Source organism: Acanthochromis polyacanthus, chromosome 10 (genome assembly GCF_021347895.1).
Source record: "Acanthochromis polyacanthus isolate Apoly-LR-REF ecotype Palm Island chromosome 10, KAUST_Apoly_ChrSc, whole genome shotgun sequence".
NCBI lineage: Eukaryota > Metazoa > Chordata > Actinopteri > Pomacentridae > Acanthochromis > Acanthochromis polyacanthus.
In genome coordinates this window covers 16,490,217-16,515,084 of record NC_067122.1, presented here as the reverse complement: position 1 = coordinate 16,515,084, position 24,868 = coordinate 16,490,217, and the positions used below count along the sequence as shown (strand labels likewise).

At 42.3% G+C, this 24,868-nt stretch overlaps 1 protein-coding gene across 1 annotated transcript; it reads right to left on the bottom strand.

Moving 5' to 3' along the window:
- Nucleotides 1–5,555: 5,555 nt before the first annotated feature.
- On the bottom strand, nucleotides 5,556–24,868 carry kcnk4a (potassium channel, subfamily K, member 4a). Its single transcript, XM_022215415.2, has 8 exons — nucleotides 24,067–24,868; nucleotides 21,411–21,609; nucleotides 19,566–19,856; nucleotides 13,622–13,739; nucleotides 12,318–12,478; nucleotides 11,008–11,194; nucleotides 10,077–10,198; nucleotides 5,556–9,972 (listed from the first exon to the last, which is right to left on the bottom strand). Exons 3-8 carry the CDS (start codon nucleotides 19,752–19,754, stop codon nucleotides 8,896–8,898), a joined length of 1,854 nt encoding a protein of 617 aa, XP_022071107.1. The 5' UTR covers nucleotides 19,755–19,856; nucleotides 21,411–21,609; nucleotides 24,067–24,868; the 3' UTR covers nucleotides 5,556–8,895.

Here is a 24,868-nt window from a genome sequence, read left to right as displayed (position 1 = left end):
CATTTTCGGACGACATACTAAACTATGACGTTTTTGTCCATTTTCAGACAACATACTAAACTATGATGTTTTTGTCCATTTTCAGTCGACACACTAAACTATGACGTTTTTTGTCCCTTTTCGTATAGCATTCTACATTTTGAAATTTTTTGTCCATTTTTGGATGACATACTAAAGTGTGACGTTTTTGTCCATTTTGGGAAAAATACTTACGTGGACCGGATCGCTCCAAAAAGTGGACCGGACTGCAGCTGAGGAAAACGTGGACCGGATCACTCCAAAAAGTGGACCGGACTGGAGTTGAGGAAAACGTGGACCAGAGTGGAGTGGAGGAAAATGTGGACCGGATCGCTCCAAAAAGTGGACCGGACTGGAGTTGAGGAAAACGTTTTCGGACGACATACTAAACTGATGTTTTTGTCTATTTTCAGTCGACACACTAAACTATGACGTTTTTTGTCCCTTTTCGTACAGCACTCTACATTTTGAAATTTTTGTCCATTTTTGGATGACATACTAAACTATGACGTTTTTGGTGGACCGGATCGCTCCAAAAACTGGACTGGACTGCAGCTGAGGAAAACGGGGACCGGATCACTCCAAAATGTGGACCGGACTGGAGTTGAGGAAAACCGGGACCGGATCGCTCCAAAAAGTGGACCGGACTGGAGTTGAGGAAATCATTTTGGATGACATAGTAAACTGTGACTTTTTTACCCATTTCGGACAACTTACTAAACTATGACTTTTTTACCCATTTCGGACGACATCCTAAACTACGACGTTTTTTGTCCATTTTCGGACGACATACTAAGCTATGACATTTTTTGTCCATTTTCGGACGACATACTAAACTATGACGTTTTTGTCCATTTTCGGAAAAATACTTACGTGGACCGAATCGCTCCAAAAAGTGGACGGGACTGGAATTGAGGAAACGTGAACCGGATCGCTCCAAAAACTGGACTGGACTGCAGCTGAGGAAAACGGGGACCGGATCGCTCCAAAATGTGGACCGGACTGGAGTTGAGGAAAACGGGGACCGGATCGCTCCAAAAAGTGGACCGGACTGGAGTTGAGGAAATCATTTTCGGATGACATACTAAACTGTGACTTTTTTACCCATTTCGGACGACTTACTAAACTATGACTTTTTTACCCATTTCGGACGACATCCTAAACTACGACGTTTTTTGTCCATTTTCGGACGACATACTAAGCTATGACATTTTTTGTCCATTTTCGGACGACATACTAAACTATGACGTTTTTGTCCATTTTCGGACAAAAAATGACTTTTTTGTCAATTTTCAGACAAAAATGACTTTTTAGTCCATTTTCGGATGACTTACTAAACTATGACCTTTTTGTCCATTTTCAGGCCACATAGTAAAACTGAAATTTTTGTCCATTTTCGGATGACATACTAAAGTGTGACGTTTTTGTCTATTTTGGGAAAAATACTTACGTGGACCGGATCGCTCCAAAAAGTGGACCGGACTGCAGCTGAGGAAAACGTGGACCGGATCACTCCAAAAAGTGGACCGGACTGGAGTTGAGGAAAACGTGGACCAGACTGGAGTGGAGGAAAATGTGGACCGGATCGCTCCAAAAAGTGGACCGGACTGGAGTTGAGGAAAACATTTTCGGACGACATACTAAACTCTGATGTTTTTGTCCATTTTCGGACAAAAAAATGACCTTTTTGACCATTTTCAGACAAAAAATGACTTTTTAGTCTATTTTCGGACGACCTACTAAACTATGACCTTTTTTTTGTCCATTTTCGAACGACATAGTAAACTATGACCTTTTTTTGTCCATTTCCGAATGACATAGTAAACTATGACTTTTTTACCATTTTCGTATGACATACTAAACTATGAAATTTTTTGTCCATTTTCGAATGACATACTAAACTGTGTGTGCGTTTTTTTTTATTTCTGTGTATGTGTGCGTTACGGTGCATCAGATTTACATCGAAAAAACACTTTTAGGGCGCTGCACAGTGGAGTAGTGGTTTGCACTTTTGCCTAGCAGCAAGAAGATCCCCTGTTCAAATCCTGGCCTGGGCCCGGGATCTTTCTGCATGGAGTTTGCATGTTCTCCCTGTGCATGCGTGGGTTTTCTCCGGGCACTCCGGCTTCCTCCCACAGTCCAGAAACATGCTGAGGTTAATTGATTACTCTAAATTGTCCGTAGGTGTGAATGTGTGATTGTCAAGCCCAAATGAAAAATTAATTCATATTGTACATAACTGACAACAGCATCCATGAACTCACTGCAAGTTAGCCGACCTAGCGGAAGTGCAAGTAACAACTTGAACCCTGCTCCTAAACTTCCAGCTTTACTACCGTTCCACCTGGTCTCCTGGACACACAGTATGTCCACCTTCCTTCTCTGCATCATGTCAACCAGCTCACTACCTTTTCCTGTCATAGTTCCAACATTCAAAGTCCCTACTCTCAGTCCGAGACTCTTGGTGTTCCTCTTCTCTCTCTTCCTACGAACACACCTTCCTCCCCTCCTTCTTCGACCAACACTCGTCCATTTTTCACCGGCACCCTGTAGGTCGACAGCACCGATGGCGGTTATTGTTAACCTGGGCCTCGACCGATCCGGTATGGAAGTCATACATTTGATTCGCATGTTTGATTTGGCCAAAGTTTTATGTCGGATGCCCTTCCTGACACAACCCTCTGGATTTATCCGGGCTTGGGACCGGCACAATAAGACACTGACTTGTGTCCCCTTGCGGCTACATTATTTCCATCACACGTAGCTTTTAAAATAAATCCTGTCCAAGACACAGAGCTGTGGTTCTGCTTCAGTGTGAGGTCTAATGTTTCTCTGTGTGACCATGTCTGACTTCCTCTAATGAAATCCTGTCCACTTGGAGCTGCAGCCATAGATACATATATTTATCTACTGATCATATCTATGGGAGACGCCAGCATGTCGTCATTTGCTATGGTCACGTGGTACAAGACTGCTACTGGTTGGCAAGAACCGGCAGTAACATAACGGCTTGCTACGAGAACGGTATCGGGTTTGAAACAAATACGTAAAGTTATCGCTTTTATGAATGAAATTGCACATGTATTTACCACAATGGTAATAGTGTGTGTAGTTGTTGGTTGTACGAAGCGTTTTGAGAAGGGATCAGGCTTGAAATTTCACCGAATACCAGGAGAGAGAAGATGGCGGTGGCTTCAGCCATCAACAGGAAAAATTGTACCCCAGTAAGCAGCAGAGATCGTGTTTGTGGCTCCCACTTTTCTTCAGGTAAACTATTCAACAGTTTAGCATGTTTAGTATGTCCAACTTTGAGCTTATTTACCAAAAGATATTGATTTAGTGTTGCATCCTTCGCGTGAAGCGATCTCTACACTTTCGGTTTGGTTCAGTGTTGTCATGTGTTACCGATCGCTTTTTAGGCGATGAAAGTATACTAAAGTCGAATGAAGCATATTCAATAACATCTCCTTAAGCCAGCAGCCTCGTATTTGTAACCATATTTGTTTCTGTATGTGTCTAGCGATCGTTTTTTAGAATTGTCCTATTTTCGATCACCAATGCTGTGGGTCTGTTACTGTTACATAGAAGCCATACTGCAGCCAAAAAATACAGCAACTTCTTGACGTTTCTTTGACATCTTGTTGAAGATTAACAGAAGATATTTTATTTTTAATTCATAATTATATATTTTGGGTGGGTGAACTGCCCAGCGGTGTCAATCAATTAAAAATAAATGTCTGTGAAGGAAATGTCCGGCCACAATGAAGGATCGTCAACCCACCCAGTCTTCAAATTGTAGGGATCTGGCAAGGTTTTACCGTTTCCCTGAGCTCTCAGCTTACTCACGTATATTTGTCGGGCCTCAGGTGATAAGGATTGAGCATAATCGGACAATTTCACAGAAGGATAGTTCTCATCAGCCATTGTTCCTCTGGTTCCTCTTGCCAACCAGCGCGGTAATCACGTGACTTCGTGACGTCACTGTTTGTAAACACTGGCGTCTCCCATACTCACTGGTCTGGTCCGATGCAGTCTCCATGATGATGTTTTACGTGTTGGTGAGAACGCAAGTACGCACAGTTACGTACTGAGAAACGGCCACAGTCTTCTGAACGCAAAGGTACAAAGTTGCTCGTCTTCTCCTCCGGCATCAGGAAATGTCTTCAAAGCTTCCTCAAATCAAAATGAAATACTATCAAAAGATCAAACTAACGTCATTGGTGCATTCAGGTGCAGTCAGACAACGAAGTTGCGATCAGGAGCTTCGGAAATCGGAGTGTCAGCAATGTAAATTTCCAACGTAAATTTTTTGGGGGCACACGGGGTGGCCAAATTGGAGGGGGGGGGGGGGGGGGGGGGCACTGACTGTAATTTGAGTATTCTGAGAGGAAACTAGACTTTTGCAGTTTGTCTATGTCTGTTTTGAGACCTAAGGGCTGTATCATGAACCAAGTTCAACAAAACCAGGCTTTCTTTGTGTTAGCCAGATCAACAAAACCCCAGTCAGAGCTATTGGGTGTCACAACAGTGGTTATAAACTTCCTTTGTCAACCAATTTTTGTTGTGCACAATCACATATACGCCTTCTGATGCGTCATTTGTCTCTTCTTCTGCACAAAGTATACTGACCATATGCTGACTTCTTCATTCAAGAGGAACAGGTTGATATTATGCAGAGCTTTGAAATAAATATAGATTTTTAACGTTAAAAAACAAGAAAAGCAATCAGAGAGTGCAGCCCTCCGCCAAGGCTGTTCATTCCCTCATATGGCTTGGGTAGAAATGCAGCATTTTTTATTAGTTATTGATGATCAGAAATCACAGCAACCTAGAATGTGGTCATTTAATTTAGATGTATCCACAAACAAAATAACCTTGAGCTCAGCACAGGCCGAATCGCATGACCTACATATGTAGGGCGGCAGAAATTGAAAGAAGTCCGAAGCACCTCCACAATTTAATCAACTGTTCCTTGAATCATTTCTGATGGATAAATCCCAATAAGTCCACAGCAGTCGATTTGTAATAGGATTGCAATCATGTGATCGTCAGCAGGCAGCCAACTAGTGTTCACTTGTTGTCATAGTTACAGGGATGCCGTGCTGCTTTCTGGTAATTACACAGAAATCTTTAACAAATCCATGGATCCAGACTGTAAGCTGCATCACTGCAAAAATTTAAAGATATGGTCCTTGTGTCATTTCTGACCTTCCCTGAAAATTTCATTCAAATCTGTAATTCCATTTTTGAGTAATATTGTATACAGACAGACAGACCAATCATCACATAACTCTGCCATGTTCTTTGGCGGAGTAAAATGTGTTACTATAAACTAAGCAAGAGGAGCTGGAAGTTAATATACTACTTAATATAATAATATACACTTTGTGCAATTTAGCTGCTATTTTCTAACGTGATGGCCGTATACATGTTAGAGTTCTTTAACATTTTTCATTTGAACACAATGTTGAAGAAGTGCATTTAGGTGTGACACTATCCCATCATGAAGGCTAAACCAAAGTGAATAAACACCAGTAGACCAATAAACATTTTAATCTGTGTTCTAACAGCTGCGTTAAAACTCTGTAAAACAAATCAGGACTTATTTATGCATTTTCTGCATAACCAACTGAAAGCGTGTAAGTTACCATGGCAACATAATGCATCCAGTTTGTCCTGCTGTAGCTGAACAGCTTCATTTAGTGGGATTGGTAGCGTACAGCTCAGCAGGTTTGCAGATACAACACATTCCCTCAGCGTAGACTTTGATACAGAATATCATCAGGAAAGAAATTTAAAAGGAGACTCTTGAAGCTGATTTAAATCCCAAACTCAGGGTATCTGAGCAGCATCAGTTACCATGGTGATCTAGCAGGTTAACATGGAGTCACCTTTGAGATACCGAAAACAATGACTTTAGGCTCATCATACCTCATTAACCCACTAATCTTGCTTCGTAGTGCAGCCCTCAGATTAGTGAAATGAGCAACAAAGACCATAATAGGAGGAGGATGTGGTGTCTGAATGTGGAGTTGAGTCCTGTGTGAAGCCAGATATTAACGCTGACTTTTGCCTTGATAATTCATAATTTAGGTGAGTGTTTATTTATGTGCTCATATGTTGGGATTTGTAAACATGTAATTCACCATCTTCTTTACAAAAACACATCGTCTTACTGGAGAATAATACCTCTGTTTTTGTTTACTGAAATTGTTCCCCCATGATTCATGAGTTGTAATTGACTTTTTTCTTTATATTTTTAGACAAACGAAGCCCTGTTTAAAAGTACACATATTAACCATGAGTCAAAAACCCTTTCAGCTCATAAAACAAGTTTTATATCACTCAGCATCACTGAAAAGGTGCTGCAGGGTTTGCACAGTTTCAAGGTTTCAAAATACTTCCTCTTAAAACATTTGCATCTTCTTATAGTTTAAAACCTGCATAAATTAAAGCCACAACACAGCTGCTTTCACTGCCTCTGTTGCCGTGTTACTGTGTTTCTTAACATGTTGCTGCCGTCTGTTGAGCAGTGGAAGCATGGAACCATTTGCTGCAATATGTCTTACATCAGTGCGTGTCCGAGTGTGCATAAACTGTGTGTGACCTAACAAGACTGTACACATGTATAAATAGTCCATCACGGGGTCAGAAAGTCCACATGGACCATTTAAGACAATCATCACAATTATATAAAAAGAAAATACTGCAAGGGGAGTTCATGTTAATGTCAAATAACTCTGTGTGTGTGTTTGTGTGTGTGTGTAAGCTGAGAGGCCTGATAATCATCATTTTAATGGGTCACTTAAAGACATTATTACACATCCACCAGGGTTAAACTGAGGATGGGCAGCACAGTTAAGGTGTGTACACAATTAGAAAAACCTGCAGTTATTTATGTAGCGACGGAGTCTTAAAAATAAACTGTATCAGTCAAGAGTAGTGGCCACAAGCAGATTCCCTCCAGCACTGACTTGATAGTACAGTTGATAGTACAGTTGGTTCATGCCACTGACTTACAAATAAGTTTGTTTTAATAGCTTTATACCTTTTCATAACTGAGGTGAAAACACACAGATGTTTGTCTGACTGATTTTTTAACCCTTTTAATGCCTTGAAAACATTCAAGAGCAGTTTCACAAACCAGCAGATGAAAGAATCTCTCGAAGTAGTCAGACACCTTCCTTTATCCCTCAGATGACTTCAGTCGTGAAGGCTTTCAGCCGTCTGGACCTGTTTGACAGCATTACATGCAGGACTGTCACTGGTGTGACGGTGAATAATGGCCCTGCCGTGCTTTGAAACCGATGTCCTGTTGTTGTGGTTTGTTTCTCCGCCCTTTGCAGGGTTTTTCCCCCAGGAATCTTTTTTTTTAGCCGAGGTGGTAAGCCACCCAGATCCTGATGTGTAGAGTCTTGTGATCAGTTTTAGTTAGTACAGTACGACCTCAACACACTTTAAATACATGTCATTCACTGTGTAAAATATGTCTCCTGCTGTCTTTCCACATTCTTTCTCCCTTTTAATGTGATATTTCGTTAAAATGTTTACATTTTCTTATGTTAGCAGAAGTGGTTGACGAGTGTTGCTGGATGAAACGCTACATTGAATTTAAAGCTCATAGACAAAAGTTAACCTCACAAAGCCAGCTTAGATGTGAGATTTAGTGTTGAGTAAGTCTGTCGAGAATCAGCTGAGCTCAGTGGCTGAAAGCAAGGTCAACAAAGCAGATAATTATGTGTAATGACATTTAGATAATGATGTGACTCATTGCCTCCTGACACTAGTCATCAACTATCTAAACCAGGTGTGGCTCATTTTAAAGTCTGACATGATTCCCTCTTTGAAAGGCAGATTAGTCTCTTTCTTGGGATTTACTTATAAGTCCCGTTTTGAAAACAATGTAGGAGCAACCTGGTAATTCCACACAGACAGGTATGGTTTTAGGCACACTAGCGGTGTTTGGTAAAGTCAGGACATCTTAGCCATGACTGCAGAGGAACAAAGCAGCATTTCTGACCTGATTTAGTGAGGCTAATCATAAATACTAAAACGTCCTGGAACATCAACCACGTTCTTGATGGTGAGATTTGCTTGAAGTATGTATCTTCTAACTGCTGCAAACCCACAGCTTTAATGTGGACTTTTCAGGCCAGTTCATTCTATCCATGTTCGTGGGTCTGCAAGAGTACATGTGATGTACATTATGCCATCCAAGTTCACGAGGGTAAGAACAGTTGTCACTGTCCCGCTCAAAATCGGTGATCCGCAGACAGTCTGCGCTTCAACCAGGATGACTGCACAGGCACCAGGAAAACACATGTTGCATAAAACAAATGTTTTAGATAATTAGAAGAGTTCTAATTTAACCCTTTGATGCACAACATGGGTCAAAAGTGACCCATATTCAACGGAAAATGGGTATGTCCTGACCCATGTTGTGCATCAAAGGGTTTAGCAAGCAGTCACTGCTGGACTTTGGTGGAAGTATGATTTGTACATGCTCTCCATCAATAGTACCCAAACAGTAAGAAGTTCTAAATTCTCCAGAAATTCTGTGTTTTCTCTGCCCACTGTGCTCAACACTCGTCAGGAATCATCACATTGACATGGGGCTATAGTCCAATCTGCAGCTATCCTGTAAAAAGCCCAAAGTCACAGGCTTTCAGAAAATATCCACAGCAGTCCTGTGTGTTCTTCTGTGTTTGCTATGAGAAGCAGTGGAACCATCGATGCATACCTGTCGTAGCATGAATAGAACTGCGTGCGCATCTGCTTTCTTCAAAGTCGATATCGGTCTGCACATTTGGACATGGAAGCAATAATTGGCCTTTAAGTTCTGCCGTACCTGGCAGCGTGCTGGGAGTGTGGTGGTCGTCAGAGTGCAGAAACCGAATCTGTCTGGTTCCCTGACTGGGTTAGGTCTGAAAGAGAAGAGTCTGGAGGTGGCGGCGGGGGATTTGATGGTGGTGACATGTCAGTGCTGGGCCTCCTCACCTGCAGGGGGCTCCACCTGTGTGACAGCTGCCTCCTCATGCTCCTCTTCTTGGGCTTTCGCAGTCGCCTCTTCCTCTCCTCGTTCACTGTCGACTGGCCGCGATCGCTCAGCGTGTCTGAGGACTCATCGATGTACGCTAGGTTCTCTCCAAAGAAGTCCAGCAGCTGGCAGCTTGTTGAGGAGGCAGAGCTGACATGAGGGGAGGGAGGGATGACTGGGTGGAGGGAAGGGCCAGGAGGAGAGGAGTGAGAGGAAAGCCTGGGGGTAGCTGGGTGTTCGGGGCTGTTGTTTGCTACAGATTCAAAGTCCTCTGCAGGAATCGGTTTGTGTTCCTCTTGTTCGGTGGTCATGAGTGCAGCTCTCGTTCCTCCCTCCTCCATGCTACTGATAGTCTGGCTGGGCTGGAACTTGTGGAACTCCAAGAAGGATAAGGAGACTGAGGAGCCGTCTGACCTGGAGTCAAACAGAGATTCAGATCCAGAGAGCGATCCTTCCTGCATGGTTGCACCTGCCGAGTTCAGCTCTGAGGTGGAGCGAGCCACTGGGACGGAGAATGAGCGGGCCAGCATGTGAGGATGCATCCTGCTGGGCCTCTGCAGATCCACAGCAGGGTCGGCCCTCTGTCCTAGCACCGCCATCTGGACCGTTATCCCTCCAGCAGCATTCACCCGTGGCTTTGACTTGACCACCACCGCTCTCTCTGGAGATGAATGGGCCTCCAGCTGCGTCATGGAGCTGGAGAGGGCGGCCCAGCGGTTCGGCAGATGTCCATTCTCAGATCCCCCTCGAACCAAGTATCCCAGAGTGCCCTGGGCTCCCCGGCGGATGCGTCGGCGTTCACTGCGTTTCCAGCGCCGTCGCTGCAGGAGGAAAGGGTCGTTGAATTCCAGAGGGTTTGGGATGCGGAAGTCCATGTTCTGTGTCCAGTCTGTAGCGTGGGCCCTCAACTCCTCCATCTGAGAAGGAAACATTTCCAACAGAGGAGATGAGAAACAAGATTAAGTGCAACTCTTCCTTTCTTGGTTTCCATTCCTGCTGTACAGCATTTTAAATCTCTCACCTCAGCACGGGTCCTCTTAGACAGCACCCTCAGCCAGTTTCCTATCATGGTGAGAATGGAAGCAAAGTAGGCGAGACCAAACACTATCCACAACAACACCAGAGGCTTGAAGATCCTGCCACCTGGACACACAGAAAGTGGACTAAAAAAGGGTCCTGATGCCATGTGATGTTCCAGAGATCATCACAGAAACAGTATTCTAACTTTTGCTGCCACACAAAAGACCGCAGCAGCCCTCGACAGGATTGGGTCCAAAATAAAACCTTGGGAGCTTTTTATGTTGCTAACTTCTGTCCTTGCTTCCATCAGTTCCATCTCTTCCTCACATCTCAACTCCTCCCTGTGAGGATGTGAGAGGAGATGTGAGGAAATAATAGAAGTAGACGCCTGTGTTTCCTCACTCTAAGCTCGTCCATGAACTTCCTCACCCCTTGTCTCATCAAGGTTAATTTAAGGGATCGGAAGGTCCTCCAACATGGTGGAGGATGAACGATTTCCTTATAAAAGGGAGGAAAGAGGATGCAAGGTAGCGTAAGTTAGCATCATGAAAAGCACCTCTTTCCTCAATGGAAGGAGACTGCAGACGTGACCGGTGACTCCAAGACAAATTCTGACATGTTCACATGATTGCAGTCAAACAGCTTTTGCTTTAACCTGAAGTACAGAATTTCTATCTCTCCCTTCTGGCATTGAGAGTAATTGCTATTGACACATATTTAGAATATATGCTTTGTTGTCACTCACTTTCTTTGAGCAGTTATCCCATTTATTAGAGACAAACTTGCACTGAAGTTTACAAGAAGAAAGAAATCTGTAAAACAAACTCAATTTTGGTCATGAGATTTTCCATTGTCTTATTTCCTACGCTTAATCAGTGGGTTTGGACCCCACAAAAGACAGGTCTGCTGTCCATGTGTTTGTGTATTGGTACCTGGTACATAGTCTCCAAATCCGACAGTGGTGAGAGTGATGACCACAAAATAGAGCGACTCCAGAAATGTCCAGTCCTCCACCTGATGAAACACGACCGTCGGCACAGCGAGAAAGATCAGACAACCAATCAGGATGGAGAGAACTGCTGAGATCACACGCACCGTCGTGGGCCTGACTTTACGTTTCTACGAGAAAGACAGCAGCACATCCAGACACAGAATGAAACATTATCAGTAGTTTTAAAAGAGCTCTCCCTAGTAGAAGGGACAGTAGTTCTGAACTGCAGGTTTAAAGCTCTAAAAACAGGGAAGTTGGAAGCTCAGGTATGCAGACTGTCTGGAAAATTTCACACTAAAATTAGATAAGTAAAATATAGTGTATAATTCTCTTCCTCAACAGTTCCCCTGAAGAAGGTCTCCTGTGGAGCAGCTACAATGCTGATAACAACTATGTTCATTCAGCAGATCTCCACCACTAAACAGGCGTTAAAGGTCCCACATACAGCGATAATCCCTTTTCACTGTGTTTTATGTTTCTGAAAAACTTGGAGGTGTGAAATAAAGGCTTCATGAGTATGAAGGTGTTTACTACTGCCGGTCCTCTAGTCCCTCTCAACTGGTGGCCTGCCAGCTTCACACACTGGTCAGGATTTTGAGTTTGTTTACTTTCTAGAGCTGCTTCTGCTAACTCCACTGATGACAATGTCAACACAACAATAGGAAAATCCTTAGTGTTAGCATGTTGTACGGCTAATGTAGCTAATGTTACCAGTTGCTTGTCTCTTTTGATGCCCTCAGACCTCTGTGGAAACACACACTCAGAGGTGGTGAGGTGATTTATGGTGAAAACTTATAAACTAATTAGAAACCAATTAACAAGGACTGGACAGGTTATTGTGTGCTTTTCTGTGCTTCAGTGCAACCTGAACTCAGCTATTTGCTTCTGTCCTACTTTCTGTGCTCACACATACATGGCATTTACTTGCTGAAAGGGGGCATGTAGGACCTTTAAAGAAAATTTCACTGGAAGAGACACTTTGCAGTTTCACTTTTTGTAACTTCTTTTAGAGGCAGCAGCTGCTTCTACCTATTGAATTTAGTGGGATTTAATATTCCTTTCGTCAAAAGAGCAAGGCTGAATTAGACTGAAAGTTACATCCAAGTAGGAGGGTCTACCGGGCCCTTAACCAGAACCTCACAAAGAACCCAGTTATTTACAAAGACAGGAGCCTCTTGGATTTAAAGCGGTGACTCAGTTGGGTGTAAATCCAGCTGAGGTTTGTTCCTGGGTAGGACAGATCCTTCTCACCAGGAAAAGGGTCTCAATCTTGGCCACCGCTCTTCGCAGCACTGTGCCCATGTGGTCACCGACTCCAGCCAGCAGTATGCCAAACATGGGGATTCCCACCAGGGCGTAGCACACGCAGAACAACTGGCCGTACCAGGTCCGAGGAGACAGGTTCCCAAAGCCTGTTTAAAAAAATCATAATCACATTCAGCTGTTTAGAGAAGTTTATGTGCATGCACACTTTAACAGGGTCATTATGGAGTAGCAGGGCTAATAGCTTTAAATGCAATATATACAAGTGAACATTTGTGAACATTTCTGTATCAGTGACTTCCATTTAAAGTTAGTGGAGACCCTGTTCTGATGGGCTAATTTTTTATTAACATTAGGACACTGGAGGGGTCATCATGGATGCCTAATACTATGGATGAAAAGGAGAAAATGAAGAAATTAAAAAAAAGCAGCTGGCAAATAAAATGCTACACTAAAGGGAAACTATGTACAGTTAAATGATGCAAGCAACATTTCTGTCTTTTGATGTACTTTCTTTCCATACAGACTCAACTTCAACCGTCACCAATGCGATCAGTTTTGCCTCCAGATAAGTGATGCTGTTTTAAAACACCGGTTTAACTTGACCTCCAGCCTGAAGTTTCTCTGGACACAAGCACACTTGCAGGAATAATCAATACAAATTAATGAGATCAAAACATATTTTAAACAGATCCATGTTCATGTTTGCTTTTCAGTGGGATAAAGAATAGCAGGATACTTGATCCGTTATCCAACTAACAGTCAAGCAGGTTTGGGTGTTACAAATCTGTAGTCTTTCACAGACTCCAGATTTGGATGTGATGATCAGAATTAAACTCAGATGTCGTGGACTTTACAGCAGCTCTGTGTGAAAATGTTTTCCCCTTTTTCATCTACACATCATCAATCCATCCATTCTCTATACACCGCTTTATCCTCACTAGGGTCGCGGGGGGTGATGGAGCCTATCCCAGCTGACTCGGGCAAAGGCAGGGGACACCCTGGACAGGTCGCCAGTCTGTCACAGGGCTACATATACAGACAAACAATCACACTCACATTCACACCTACGGGCAATTTAGAATAGTCAATTAACCTCAGCATATTTTTGGACTGTGGGAGGAAGCCGAAGTACCCGGAGAAAACCCACGCATGCACAGGGAGAACATACAAACTCCATGCAGAAAGATCCCAGGCCCACCCCGGGATTTGAACCAGGGATCTTCTTGCTGCAAGGCGAATGTATTTTTAGCAGAGGTCTTCACTTGAGAGAAAGTCTCCCTTCCACCTACCTATGGTGGTGATGATGGTACCACAGAAGAAGAAGGCGGAGGCCATGTCCCAGCGGGTGGTCAGGTTGGAGGGGAGGTTGCTCACATCCAGGCCTGCCTTGACTGCAGACACCAGGTCCTGCAGATGTGAGACGTAACTAAACTGGAAATCCATCCTTTAATACAAATCTACTCACAACCTCAGTTTAGCTTCATTTATTTGTATTTCTATTTTGTTTATCACACTGTGTCTGCATTTTTTAATCGCTTATGGCCACAGAGCAGCACATGTTGAACAGACAATGTAAAGAACGGGATAAAGTAAACTCTGCAGCAGTGAACTTCAACAGAAACTATCTTTGCATCATTGGATACATCTGTCAGTCAAAGCTGTTGCAGCTCTGTGCTTGTAATTCATTGACTAATTCAAGTAATTCCAGTTTTCTTGCTACCAAAAATGAGTGTACAAGATGTGCCAGATGCACCACAGAAATTTGGAATGAAAGCGTCATAAGTAAAATGTACTTTATGTATAAATAAAAATACTGGTTATGTCATGATATAATATGACATTTTTAGGTTGCAATACTGCTGCATCAATGAAGATGAACACGCTGCTGCTGTCCCTGGTTTCAGGTGGAGATACTTTAAACTACCGTACTTCATATACTTTTAAGATTTCTCTAATCTCTGGTTATCCTTTTTTAAGAAATATTTTACATTTTCTGGTCTTCTTTGGGGGTCAAGCCATTTACAGTGCCTTGTGAAAGTAGTCGGCCCCCTTGAACTTTTCAACCTTTCGCCACATTTCAGGCTTCAAACATAAAGATATAAAATTTTAATTTTTTGTCAAGAATCAACAACAAGTGGGACACAATCGTGAAGTGGAACGAAATGTATTGGATATTTTAAACTTTTTTAACAAATAAAACCTGAAAAGTGGGGCGTGCAATATTATTCGGCCCCCTTGCATTAATACTTTGTAGCGCCACCTTTTGCTGCAATTACAGCTGCAAGTCGCTTGGGGTATGTCTCTATCAGTTTTGCACATCGAGAGATGTTCCTTGCAAAACAGCTGGAGCTCAGTGAGGTTGGATGGAGAGCGTTTGTGAACAGCAGTCTTCAGCTCTGCCCACAGATTCTGGATTGGATTCAGGTCTGGACTTTGACTTGGCCATTCTAACACCTGGATACGTTTATTTGTGAACCATTCCATTGAAGATTTGGCTTTATGTTTTGGATCATTGTCCTGTTGGAAGATAAATCTCCGTCCCAGTCTCAGGTCTTTTGCAGACTCCAACAGGTTTTCTTCCAGAATGGCCCTGTATTTGGCTCCATTCATCTTCCCATCAATTTTAACCATCTTCCCTATCCCTGCTGAAGAAATGCAGGCCCAAACCATGAGGCTGCCACCACCATGTTTGACAGTGGGGATGGTGTGTTCAGGGTGACGAGCTGTGTTGCTTTTACGCCAAACATATCGTTTTGCATTGTGGCCAAAAAGTTCGATTTTGGTTTCATCTGACCAGAGCACCTTCTTCCACATGTTTGGTGTGTCTCCCAGGTGGCTTGTGGCAAACTTTAAATGAGACTTTTTATGGATATCTTTGAGAAATGGCTTTCTTCTTGCCACTCTTCCATAAAGGCCAGATTTGTGCAGTGTACGACTGATTGTTGTCCTATGGACAGACTCTCCCACCTCAGCTGTAGATCTCTGCAGTTCATCCAGAGTGATCATGGACCTCTTGGCTGCATCTCTGATCAGTCTTCTCCTTGTTCGAGGTGAAAGTTTAGAGGGACGGCCGGGTCTTGGTAGATTTGCAGTGGTCTGATACTCCTTCCATTTCAATATGATTGCTTGCACAGTGCTCCTTGAGATGTTTAAAGCTTGGGAAATCTTTTTGTATCCAAATCCGGCTTTAAACTTCTCCACAACAGTATCTCGGACCTGCCTGGTGTGTTCCTTGGTCTTCATGATGCTCTCTGCACTTTAAACAGAACCCTGAGACTATCACAGAGCAGGTGCATTTATATGGAGACTTGATTACACACAGGTGGATTCTATTTATCATCATCAGTCATTTAGGACAACATTGGATCATTCAGAGATCCTCACTGAACTTCTGGAGTGAGTTTGCTGCACTGAAAGTAAAGGGGCCGAATAATATTGCACACCCCACTTTTCAGTTTTTTATTTGTTAAAAAAGTATAAAATATCCAATAAATTTCGTTCCACTTCACGATTGTGTCCCAATTGTTGTTGATTCTTGACAAAAAAAAATAAAATTTTATATCTTTATGTTTGAAGCCTGAAATGTGGCGAAAGGTTGAAAAGTTCAAGGGGGCCGAATACTTTCGCAAGGCACTGTAAATGCAATTAAATCTCTTGGGGGACATTTTTGTCTTGAACTTGAGACTAGAGCCCTCGGTTAGACATATTATTTGTAAGGCATCCTGAGCCAAAAAAGACTGCTTTTATCTTTTATACCGTGTCATAATATGTAAGCCTACTAGCTGTAAAGTCTTAGCATGAAAAGTAACTAGCAACAACAGATGGAGCGGAGTAGAAATTACAATGGTGGCCTCTTAAATATAGCAGATGAGAAGCATAAAGTGGCTGAAGATGGAAATACTTGAGATACAAGTTGATTTGTGGTATGAGTAAACACAGCTCTGAACAAAAGTTTGCACACACTTGTCGAGAGTAGATTTTTGTTTTTTCCCAGATGACCTATGATAAATCTATAAAAGAATCCAAATTCATGACTGTTTCTTTTTGTGACAAAGACGACATAGAAAATTAAAAGTGATAGAAGTCAATGAAAACCTAAGACTATTACCATATTTATGGTCTTTACAAGTGTATGTAAACTTATGTTAATACTTAGTTTACTTAGCTACATCACACTGCTGGTTGGTATAAATCATATAACTGCCCCCATATGGGAAAAATACTGTTTAAAGACCTTCAACTAAACTGTCTGCCCCTGTTCATTTAGCACTTTTAGTTATGCTATGTAGGTGACTTTCAGATAGAAAAAAAATTTGAGAAAGCTATTTCCTATGAGGCTATAGCCATGGGTCAAAGTGTTTCAATCAAAAATTCACATTTTGCACAAGTACTTAAGTCATCAAAATGTGCTAAAGCTGGTGTACGCAGAGAATTGAATCTAACAGTGCTGCTTTAAGGATGAATCCCTGAGAAAACCTTGTTGCACCAGCCAGTCACAACATTAAAACCACTGACAGATGAAGTCAACAACATTAATGATGTGGTTACAATTCAATGTTCTGCTGGGTGACCTTTGGTTCAGGTATTTACGTTGATGTTACATTGATACAAGCCTCCCACCTAAACATTGCTGACACAAAGAGGTCTTTGAACGTCCTTTTTGAAATGGAAAATTCCACATAAATCAGCTGATGTACTGTAGTGAGTGTGGTTTGACTGATAATGCTGCTTTACGCACTTGCACATTACGCATATTTCATTTGTTGTGTACCCAACATAGACACAACTTACCTCTAAATATTTAGTAATTCATGTCAGAAATATTTGCAGCTGAATACTCAACAGATTTACTACATTCCAAACCTCTGCACTATATCAAAGTTACATATGACATAATAAACTTATGCTTGTTTGTATGGAAGCTAAAGCAGAGTGTTATAAAATGAAAATGCATGTTTTGTCCTCTGTAAAGTTAAATCAGAATGAGTAATATTGTGTACTTCTAAACCGAGTGCATATAGAGCAGGGGTGTCAAACTCATCTTAGTTCAGGGGCCACATGAAGCCCAGCTGGGTCTCAAGTGGGCTGGACCAGTAAAATCTCAGCATAATAACCTATAAAAAGCACAACTCCAAATTTTTCCCTTTGTCACTCTGAAAATGTTCACAATCAATGAGCTATCTTTTCTACAAAACATAATGAACATTCTGAAATTTCTTCAGAAAAAGAAGTTAAATTTCAACAATATTATGCCTCAGTTTATCATTTACACAATATAATTTACAGATTAATGGCACAAAACATTGAGTCAAAAGTATCTGAACTGAAACCTGAAAGGTATCTGAACTGAACAATATAGTATCTTACTTTATGATTAAAACAACTTGTCAAGCTTCAGTCAGGCTTCAGGTGGACCACTCCACTGAGACTGCACTCCTATCAGTCACAGAATCTCTGCGGCTGGCGAGAGCTGCTGGTCAGTCCTCTGTCCTACTGCTGCTGGACTTGTCTGCTGCCTTTGACACCGTAAACCAACAAATCCTCCTCTCCACACTCTCTGAGCTCGGCATCTCAGGTTCTGTCTTGTTGTGGTTCAAGTCCTACCTCACAGGCAGATCCTTCAGAGTATCATGGCGAGGGGAGGTGTCAAGGCCACACGACCTATCAACTGGGGTCCCTCAGGGGTCAGTGCTTGGTCCCTTACTCTTCTCTCTGTACACCACCTCACTTGGTGCAGTGATCCGCTCCCATGGCTTCTCCTACCACTGTTATGCTGACGACACTCAGCTTTTCCTCTCTTTTCCACCTGACGACACAACAGTTTCAGCTCGGATATCAGCATGTCTGGCTGATATCTCCACATGGATGAAGGAACGGCACCTTCAACTGAATCTGTCTAAGACTGAACTCATGGTCTTTCCAGCTTGTCCATCTGTTCAGCCTCAGATCAGTGTCCAACTTCACTTGACCCTACTTATGCCCACAAACTCAGCCAGAAACCTGGGTGTCATGATTGATGACCAGCTGACCTTTAAGGTTCACGTGGCCTCAGTTTCTCGATCTTGTCGTTATGCCCTTTACAACATCAGGAAGATCAGATCCTTCCTGACCCAACAGGCCACGCAACTTCTGGTTCAGGCTCTTGTGATGTCACGCATTGACTACTGCAACTCTCTTCTGGCAGGTCTCCCTGCATGTACAGTCAAACCTCTACAGATGATCCAGAATGCAGCAGCACGTCTGGTCTTCAACCAGCCCAAAGGAGCTCATGTCACTCCCCTGTTCATCTCCCTTCACTGGCTTCCAGTTGCAGCCAGAATCAAATTCAAAACTCTCCTCCTGGCTTACAAAACATTTACAAGAACGGCCCCAGCCTACCTGGATTCCCTGATCCAGGTCTACTCCCCTTCACGCCCACTTCGCTCTGCATGTGAGAGACGCCTGGTGCTTCCAGCCCAGCGCGGCTCGATATCTCTAGCCAGACTCTTCTCCACTGTTGTTCCCAAATGGTGGAACAAACTACCAAACTCTGTGCGTTCTGCTGAGTCCCTTTCTACTTTTAAGAGACAATTGAAGATTCAATTGTTCAGAGAACACCTAGGCACTTAATCTGACTCCATCTTAGGGGTAGAATAAGTCAGGTGGTCCAAAACCCTCGATATCTCTAGCCAGACTCTTCTCCTCTGTTGTTTCCAAATGGTGGAACAAATTACCAAACTCTGTGCGTTCTGCTGAGTCCCTTTCTACTTTTAAAAGACAGTTGAAGACTCAATTGTTTAGAGAACACCTTGGCACTTAATCTGACTCCACCTTAGGGGTAGAATAAGTCAGGCGGTCCAAAACCCAGCATTTATTTAGCGCTGACAAAGTTTAAAAAAAAAAAAGGAGGGGGGGAGTTGGCAATTCTTCTGCAACTTGATGGCAACACCTTTGACCAACCGCACTTGAAGCACTTTTTGCACTTACTACAGGTTTTTCCTTATGTCTGAATTCTTGCTTGTGTTGTACGTCGCTTTGGACAAAAGCGTCTGCTAAATGAAATTGTAGAATTGTAGAAGGTCTGGAAAATACAAATAATTTACAAATTTACATCTTTCAGGTAATTTTTACATTTAGCAAAGTCATCCCCCAGGCCCTATGTTTGACATCCCTGCTATAGAGTGTATTTTTATGTACTCTTTCATGTTGGATGGGATTATGTAGTGACAGTTTGCTTAGTGGGTCCAGTAATACCTTCACAAGTTTGTCGAAGTCCAACTCAGTGACACACGAGTTATTACCGAGGAAGTTCTCTTGGGTCTGAAGCAGGTTTTTGTGTGCCAAGCTCTCCCCGGGGGTCTCCAGGGTGAGGAAAACAAGCGCTCCCATCACCAGGTACAGTGTGACACCCGTCAGCAGGGTGGTGAGGGTGGAGCACCGCATTTTCTCCCAGCTGACCCCACCCCCTGCTCCTCCAGGGTTAGGGGTCCGAGCTCAGAGGCCAGGGTCCGGTCGGATTATCAGTCAGGATACGCTGGGACACAACTGGACAAAAACAGGAAGCTCCCTCAGAGAGTACAGCACAAGTGCTCTTGGAAGACATTACCACCATTTATACATCTGTGCGTCAAACCGCAAACAGACAGGAACAGAGAGAATAGCTGACGTGGGGCAGAATAACAACACAGGATTTTTACGTAGTGCTTCCTGCACTTTTATCTCACTAAAGTAACATGTTGGCTGCAGTGTCAGGCCTTAAAACGTTTACGCTAACAGTGGCAAACCGTGAGAATTACCCTAAGAGCTACTGCATTAAAGGTACTCTGCATTTTAATTCCCAATCTTTAAAAGTCTGTCCCAGAACAATACTTGCATGTCTACAGTATATTTCTCAGTCCATGTCTTCCTAAAGATGTATAATGTTATTACAGTCTATATTGATACGAGGCTTCAGCTGTCAGCAACAAAAAGAAGTGATTTCCAAACTAACAAGTTTTAGCACAAAATTGACCTTTGCATGTTTTGTGGACTGTGGCTTTTGCCCCGGGCTCCCAAAGCCCCACACGTAGGTTTAAGAGACGGGGAACAAAAGGGCATTCACAGTTTTACACTGGAAATGCAAAAAACTTCGATGTTGTTCGTGATAATGGCTCTGCTGTCATACAACTGACTTGGGAATTTTTCTTTTCTACTTTTATTATCTTAGAAAACATTTCAAAAATGCAATCTATGTTAACTTTAAAAGGCAAAGAGACGATGTTATATGCTTTCATCTACCTCCCAGTATGTTTTATGACAGATTTTATGATTTTAATAATTACTTCTGAAATCCTTCTCAACCTCTCTATTAGCTGTATATCTGACTTTTTGGATCTGTTAGCACTGGCAGGTCTTCTGTCTGTTCCAGGGACTCGGCTGGAAACTAAAGAGGACAGAGTGTTTGTGCTGGAATGAACGGCCACATAAAGTAAGGCCAGCTGAGTCAGAGATGCCTTTAAGTTCATTATCTTATCAGTCTTTTTTAATTTTACTAAACTTTTAATATCCTTTGAACAGTTTTTTACTTCTTTAAAATATATATTTTAACTTTTTTCATATTTGCATTGCTTTCTATGTGCTGAATTGTGTATTTATGCATTGTTTAAAACTTGATGATTTTATGAGTTATTTTAGTTTACAGCCTTATGAAGCAATTTGTATCCTGGACTTTAAAAAGGATTTTTGTTTTTTGTTTTTAGAGACAGTCCTAGTGATCATATTACTGCTTAAAGATACTATCACTAACAAATCTGTCTGTCCAGAGAGCGATTATTTTCTGTGTGTCACACTGACACAGTGTTTGATGCTACTGAAGTTCGGACCTGCCAGGAAACGCTCTGAAAACAAACTACAGCAGTGTTAGCACAGTTAGAGACGTGCTGCTTTGAACTCGATAAAAGGTGCAGTTAGTTCAGCGGTGCAGCTTGTGTGATCAAAGCACAATGCAGCATTATTGTGATGTTGAAAGGACCTATTCTTCACTGCCACATGCTTTTTGTATTCTGTTTTTTTTAAATAGATAAACATGTTTCATAGCCAACCGGATAATTAAGACAGTACCTTAACTCATTGATGTCATCCCATGTTAGAGCTCTGCAAATCAGGTGATGAAGAAATATCGCACTCCTCTTTCCTTTGCACTCTTAATCTCAGATTCACTTTCTGCCTGTTCTCTGATCGCCTGTGTCTCCACGGTTCAGGAGTATGGAAGTGTGGAGGATTTTGGGTCCATTTCTTTATCCTTCAAGCCACTTCAATACTTTCAGACACACAAAAGTATAGATTAGTTTAGGTTAAAGACCAACAGGCAAAATCATGTATGTGAGCTGGCACGTTTCCCTGTTCCTCTCTCTGTCTCAGCAGGGCATTAGTGCCATTAAATAAGTGTTCACATTGCAGGGACTTTGTCATAATAACCAGGGAAAAACTGACACACCGCAGGCCACCCTACCACTGGTCTCACACACACACGATTAGACTCTGCCAAAAGTTCAAACATTCATCTTGACATTAATCGAAAACATGTTTATCGCTTATCTCCACTCGGCCTGTAATGTTTTCTTTGAACTGTGTTTAACTTCGAGACGGACCCCCAAACCAACAGGGGCAGGGATTTAGGAAGCTTCTTGCTCGGGGTCGCCCCACTCTGGTCAAGTCCACATGGACCTGAACGGTGTCCTGAGATTTCCCAGAGTCTCCACTGTTAGCATTCTGCACTAATGGACTGCTGGCCTCGGTTTGTGTGGAGAGTCTCGCTCTCTGCCCCTGGCTTCAACACTGACATATTATTAGTTATCGCTGTCTAAACCTTAGCTGGCATATTTTGATATTTTGCTAAGATATTGAGTGAGTGGGGCTTAGAGAAAGAAGGGATGTGTGGCTGACAGGCTGTGATCTAATCTTAAGTTAAACAGTGGGGCAGGTGGGGTAATAAATCATGATGTGAGATGTTTGGAGGGAAGCATAAGGCCGGGACAAGATGTATACAGACTATTCTTAGGTTTACATTTAAGGCAGGTGTATAAGACAAATCTACATAAACTGAGAAGGCCTACGAAAACGGAAAAGACCTAAACCTGTTGCAAACATTCCTCTAGGTGTGATTTGTTCAACATTCACGTTCAGTTTGTGGTCAGTGTCCTCCTTAACAGACCCCACTTACAGACCATTATTACTTTACTTGGCTGTTTGACTGTGTAGGATGAGAGACTGTTTTCATTTAGTGTTTCTGAGAGATCAACTGAAATCTGAGTTTCTTGGAAAACAATCGATGTTCAGTAGAAAGCTAAAGTGCAAACACACTGAGAGCAGACGTTTACATTGGCGTTTGAGTTCTAATAGCTAAAATGTGAAAACAATGTTCTGCACATTGTCAGCAGAAAGAAGCCATTTATATTTTAACATGGTACGTGAAATGATCGCCCTAAAAATTACTTGTTCTCATCTTATGAAACTTGCCTCTAGACATGATTCGGAATTACAGAAAACTAGATTAATGTTTTTGGAGTTTTTGAGACATCAGCTGATTCATATTATCATGATTTGATGTTCAGAGGCTATAAATTCTTCACTGACACTATTTTCTATGTAGCACCAATAGTCACAAAATAAGTCTTTCGATTTCTGTGTTTTTTCTAATGATTCATAAGAGTTAGTTCACAGGGAGATTCACCACCCTGGAATCACACTGAACATAAACATTGCCTATTTTTTTCTTTGTTTGATTTTGACAATCTATTTACAAAAACACAGTTTGCTTATTTACCATATTAACATTTAATGGTCATTTTTACAGTTTTTGTCAAAAGGAAGAATTAAAACTTTACAGAAGTTCAAAAGATAATAAAAACATTTGGTTGATTTTATTACTGCATTATTTTTTAAATGAACACAGCAGTGGAATATAAACAAGGACACAAACAAAGCTGTCAGTGAAGCGCTGTGGTTGAAGCTCACACCATTGGATTTAGTGACTCTACTGTATGCCAGTTAACAAAAAGAGGCCTGTTTGTGAAAGTAAACCTCTGCCACGGCTAGACAAATATTTTGCCCCCCACCCCTTTTATCCAAGCTCCCAAGAGATGAATATGATTGTCTGTGACTGAGGATGTAGTATCTACTAAAAAATTACAGTGGAGGGAGGGGGGGGGGGGGGTAAATAAAGCTCCTTTAGATGTATTTACCCCCCAAAGTATTTAGTTCTGAGGTCAGAAGGAGATCATAGGTTACAACTCTGGATCTCTGGTTTCATGCCCTGGAAAAGACGGATCATCAGAAATAAAGATAGGACTGTTTTGACTTACAAAAGTGGCATAGAGAATGTTAACTGGCTGACATTTTGGTCCAATGCAATAACACCAAAGACGACTTTTTCCAATCTTATCGAACGCAGCAACTACATATGCATCTTAAAATTAAGTTTTGGTTTAAGCCTGTTTCTAAGTTTTACTCTTGATTACTGTGTTGTCTGTATTGTCAGGGTCAGAGAGAACTCACACGGGCAGGAATGTTAGAACAGGAGATCGATCATCTCCAATTAAATCAGTGTGATAGTCTGCTACTATACTTGGTAACCTTAAAGCAAAAAGAAACGTTTGACGGCCTCAGAGTTACACATCCAAACTGGATCTAAAACCAAGCAGCATGCATGATAAAAACACACAAACTAAAAACATAACTCTGTCCTCTTCAAAGACATTAATTCTGCATATCTTACCTTCAGTCTGGAGAAATGTTGCTATCCGAGTCCGCTTCATGCAGCATGTTCAGCTCTCTCACCATTCAGCACAGTGCTCTGTGTGTGTGTTGTGAAAATTCATGTGTGCATGTGTGTTTTCTCCTTGGAAGGTGTTTCCCCATTCTCGTGACCCTACATCACTCTTGTCAGAGGAGAGCAGATCGTATAAGGAGGAGGAGGAGGAGGAGGAGGAGATGAAGAAGGGGACGAGGCTGGGCCGTGTGAGTGCATGTGAAATCCATTACAGAGCCGTGAGCGTGACAAAGTGCCGTCACTGTAGAGGAAGAGCAGAGGGCCCCGGGTTTCCTGAGCTGGACGTGGGAGGGTTTAGCCCTCTAAATCCTTCGCCTTTCCAGCCTCTGTCTTTTTGGGAAGTAAAAAGAGACACTTGTTTCTTCAAAGTCAGAGTTATAGTACACACAATTTTTCTAGCACTCAAGGAGGGATTGTATGATGAGATAAAACAGACTCCAAGGTTGAAGCGCCTATCTGTTCCACTGACTCTTTAATTCTTTGATGCATGTCTGCTCCTTTAAAGCGTTCAGCACCTTCCCAACAATGTGACCAAGAGGCAAAGGGAGGACTCCCGTAATTGCGGAAATACTTACGTGATTTACCCAAGATATTCTACTTAAAAACACTTTGAGGCCATCTTCATTGGACCATGACGCTCATTTAGACTTAATTGAAGACCAGCAGTAAAAACAACTCCTCACACACAGCTGACTAGACAGACCGAACATCTCGGCACAAAATTCAAAACGCACAGCCCAATAAGAGC

Excerpts from the sequence above, each read along its gene's own strand:
- kcnk4a (XM_022215415.2), bottom strand. The coding sequence starts at position 19,754 with ATGCGGTGCTCCACCCTCACCACCCTGCTGACGGGTGTCACACTGTAC. Across the intron at positions 12,479-13,621 it reads TACCATCATCACCACCATAG|GCTTTGGGAACCTGTCTCCT; the intron begins GTAGGTGGAAGG and ends TTTTTTAAACAG. Across the intron at positions 11,195-12,317 it reads AGATTGAGACCCTTTTCCTG|AAACGTAAAGTCAGGCCCAC; the intron begins GTGAGAAGGATC and ends TCTTTCTCGTAG.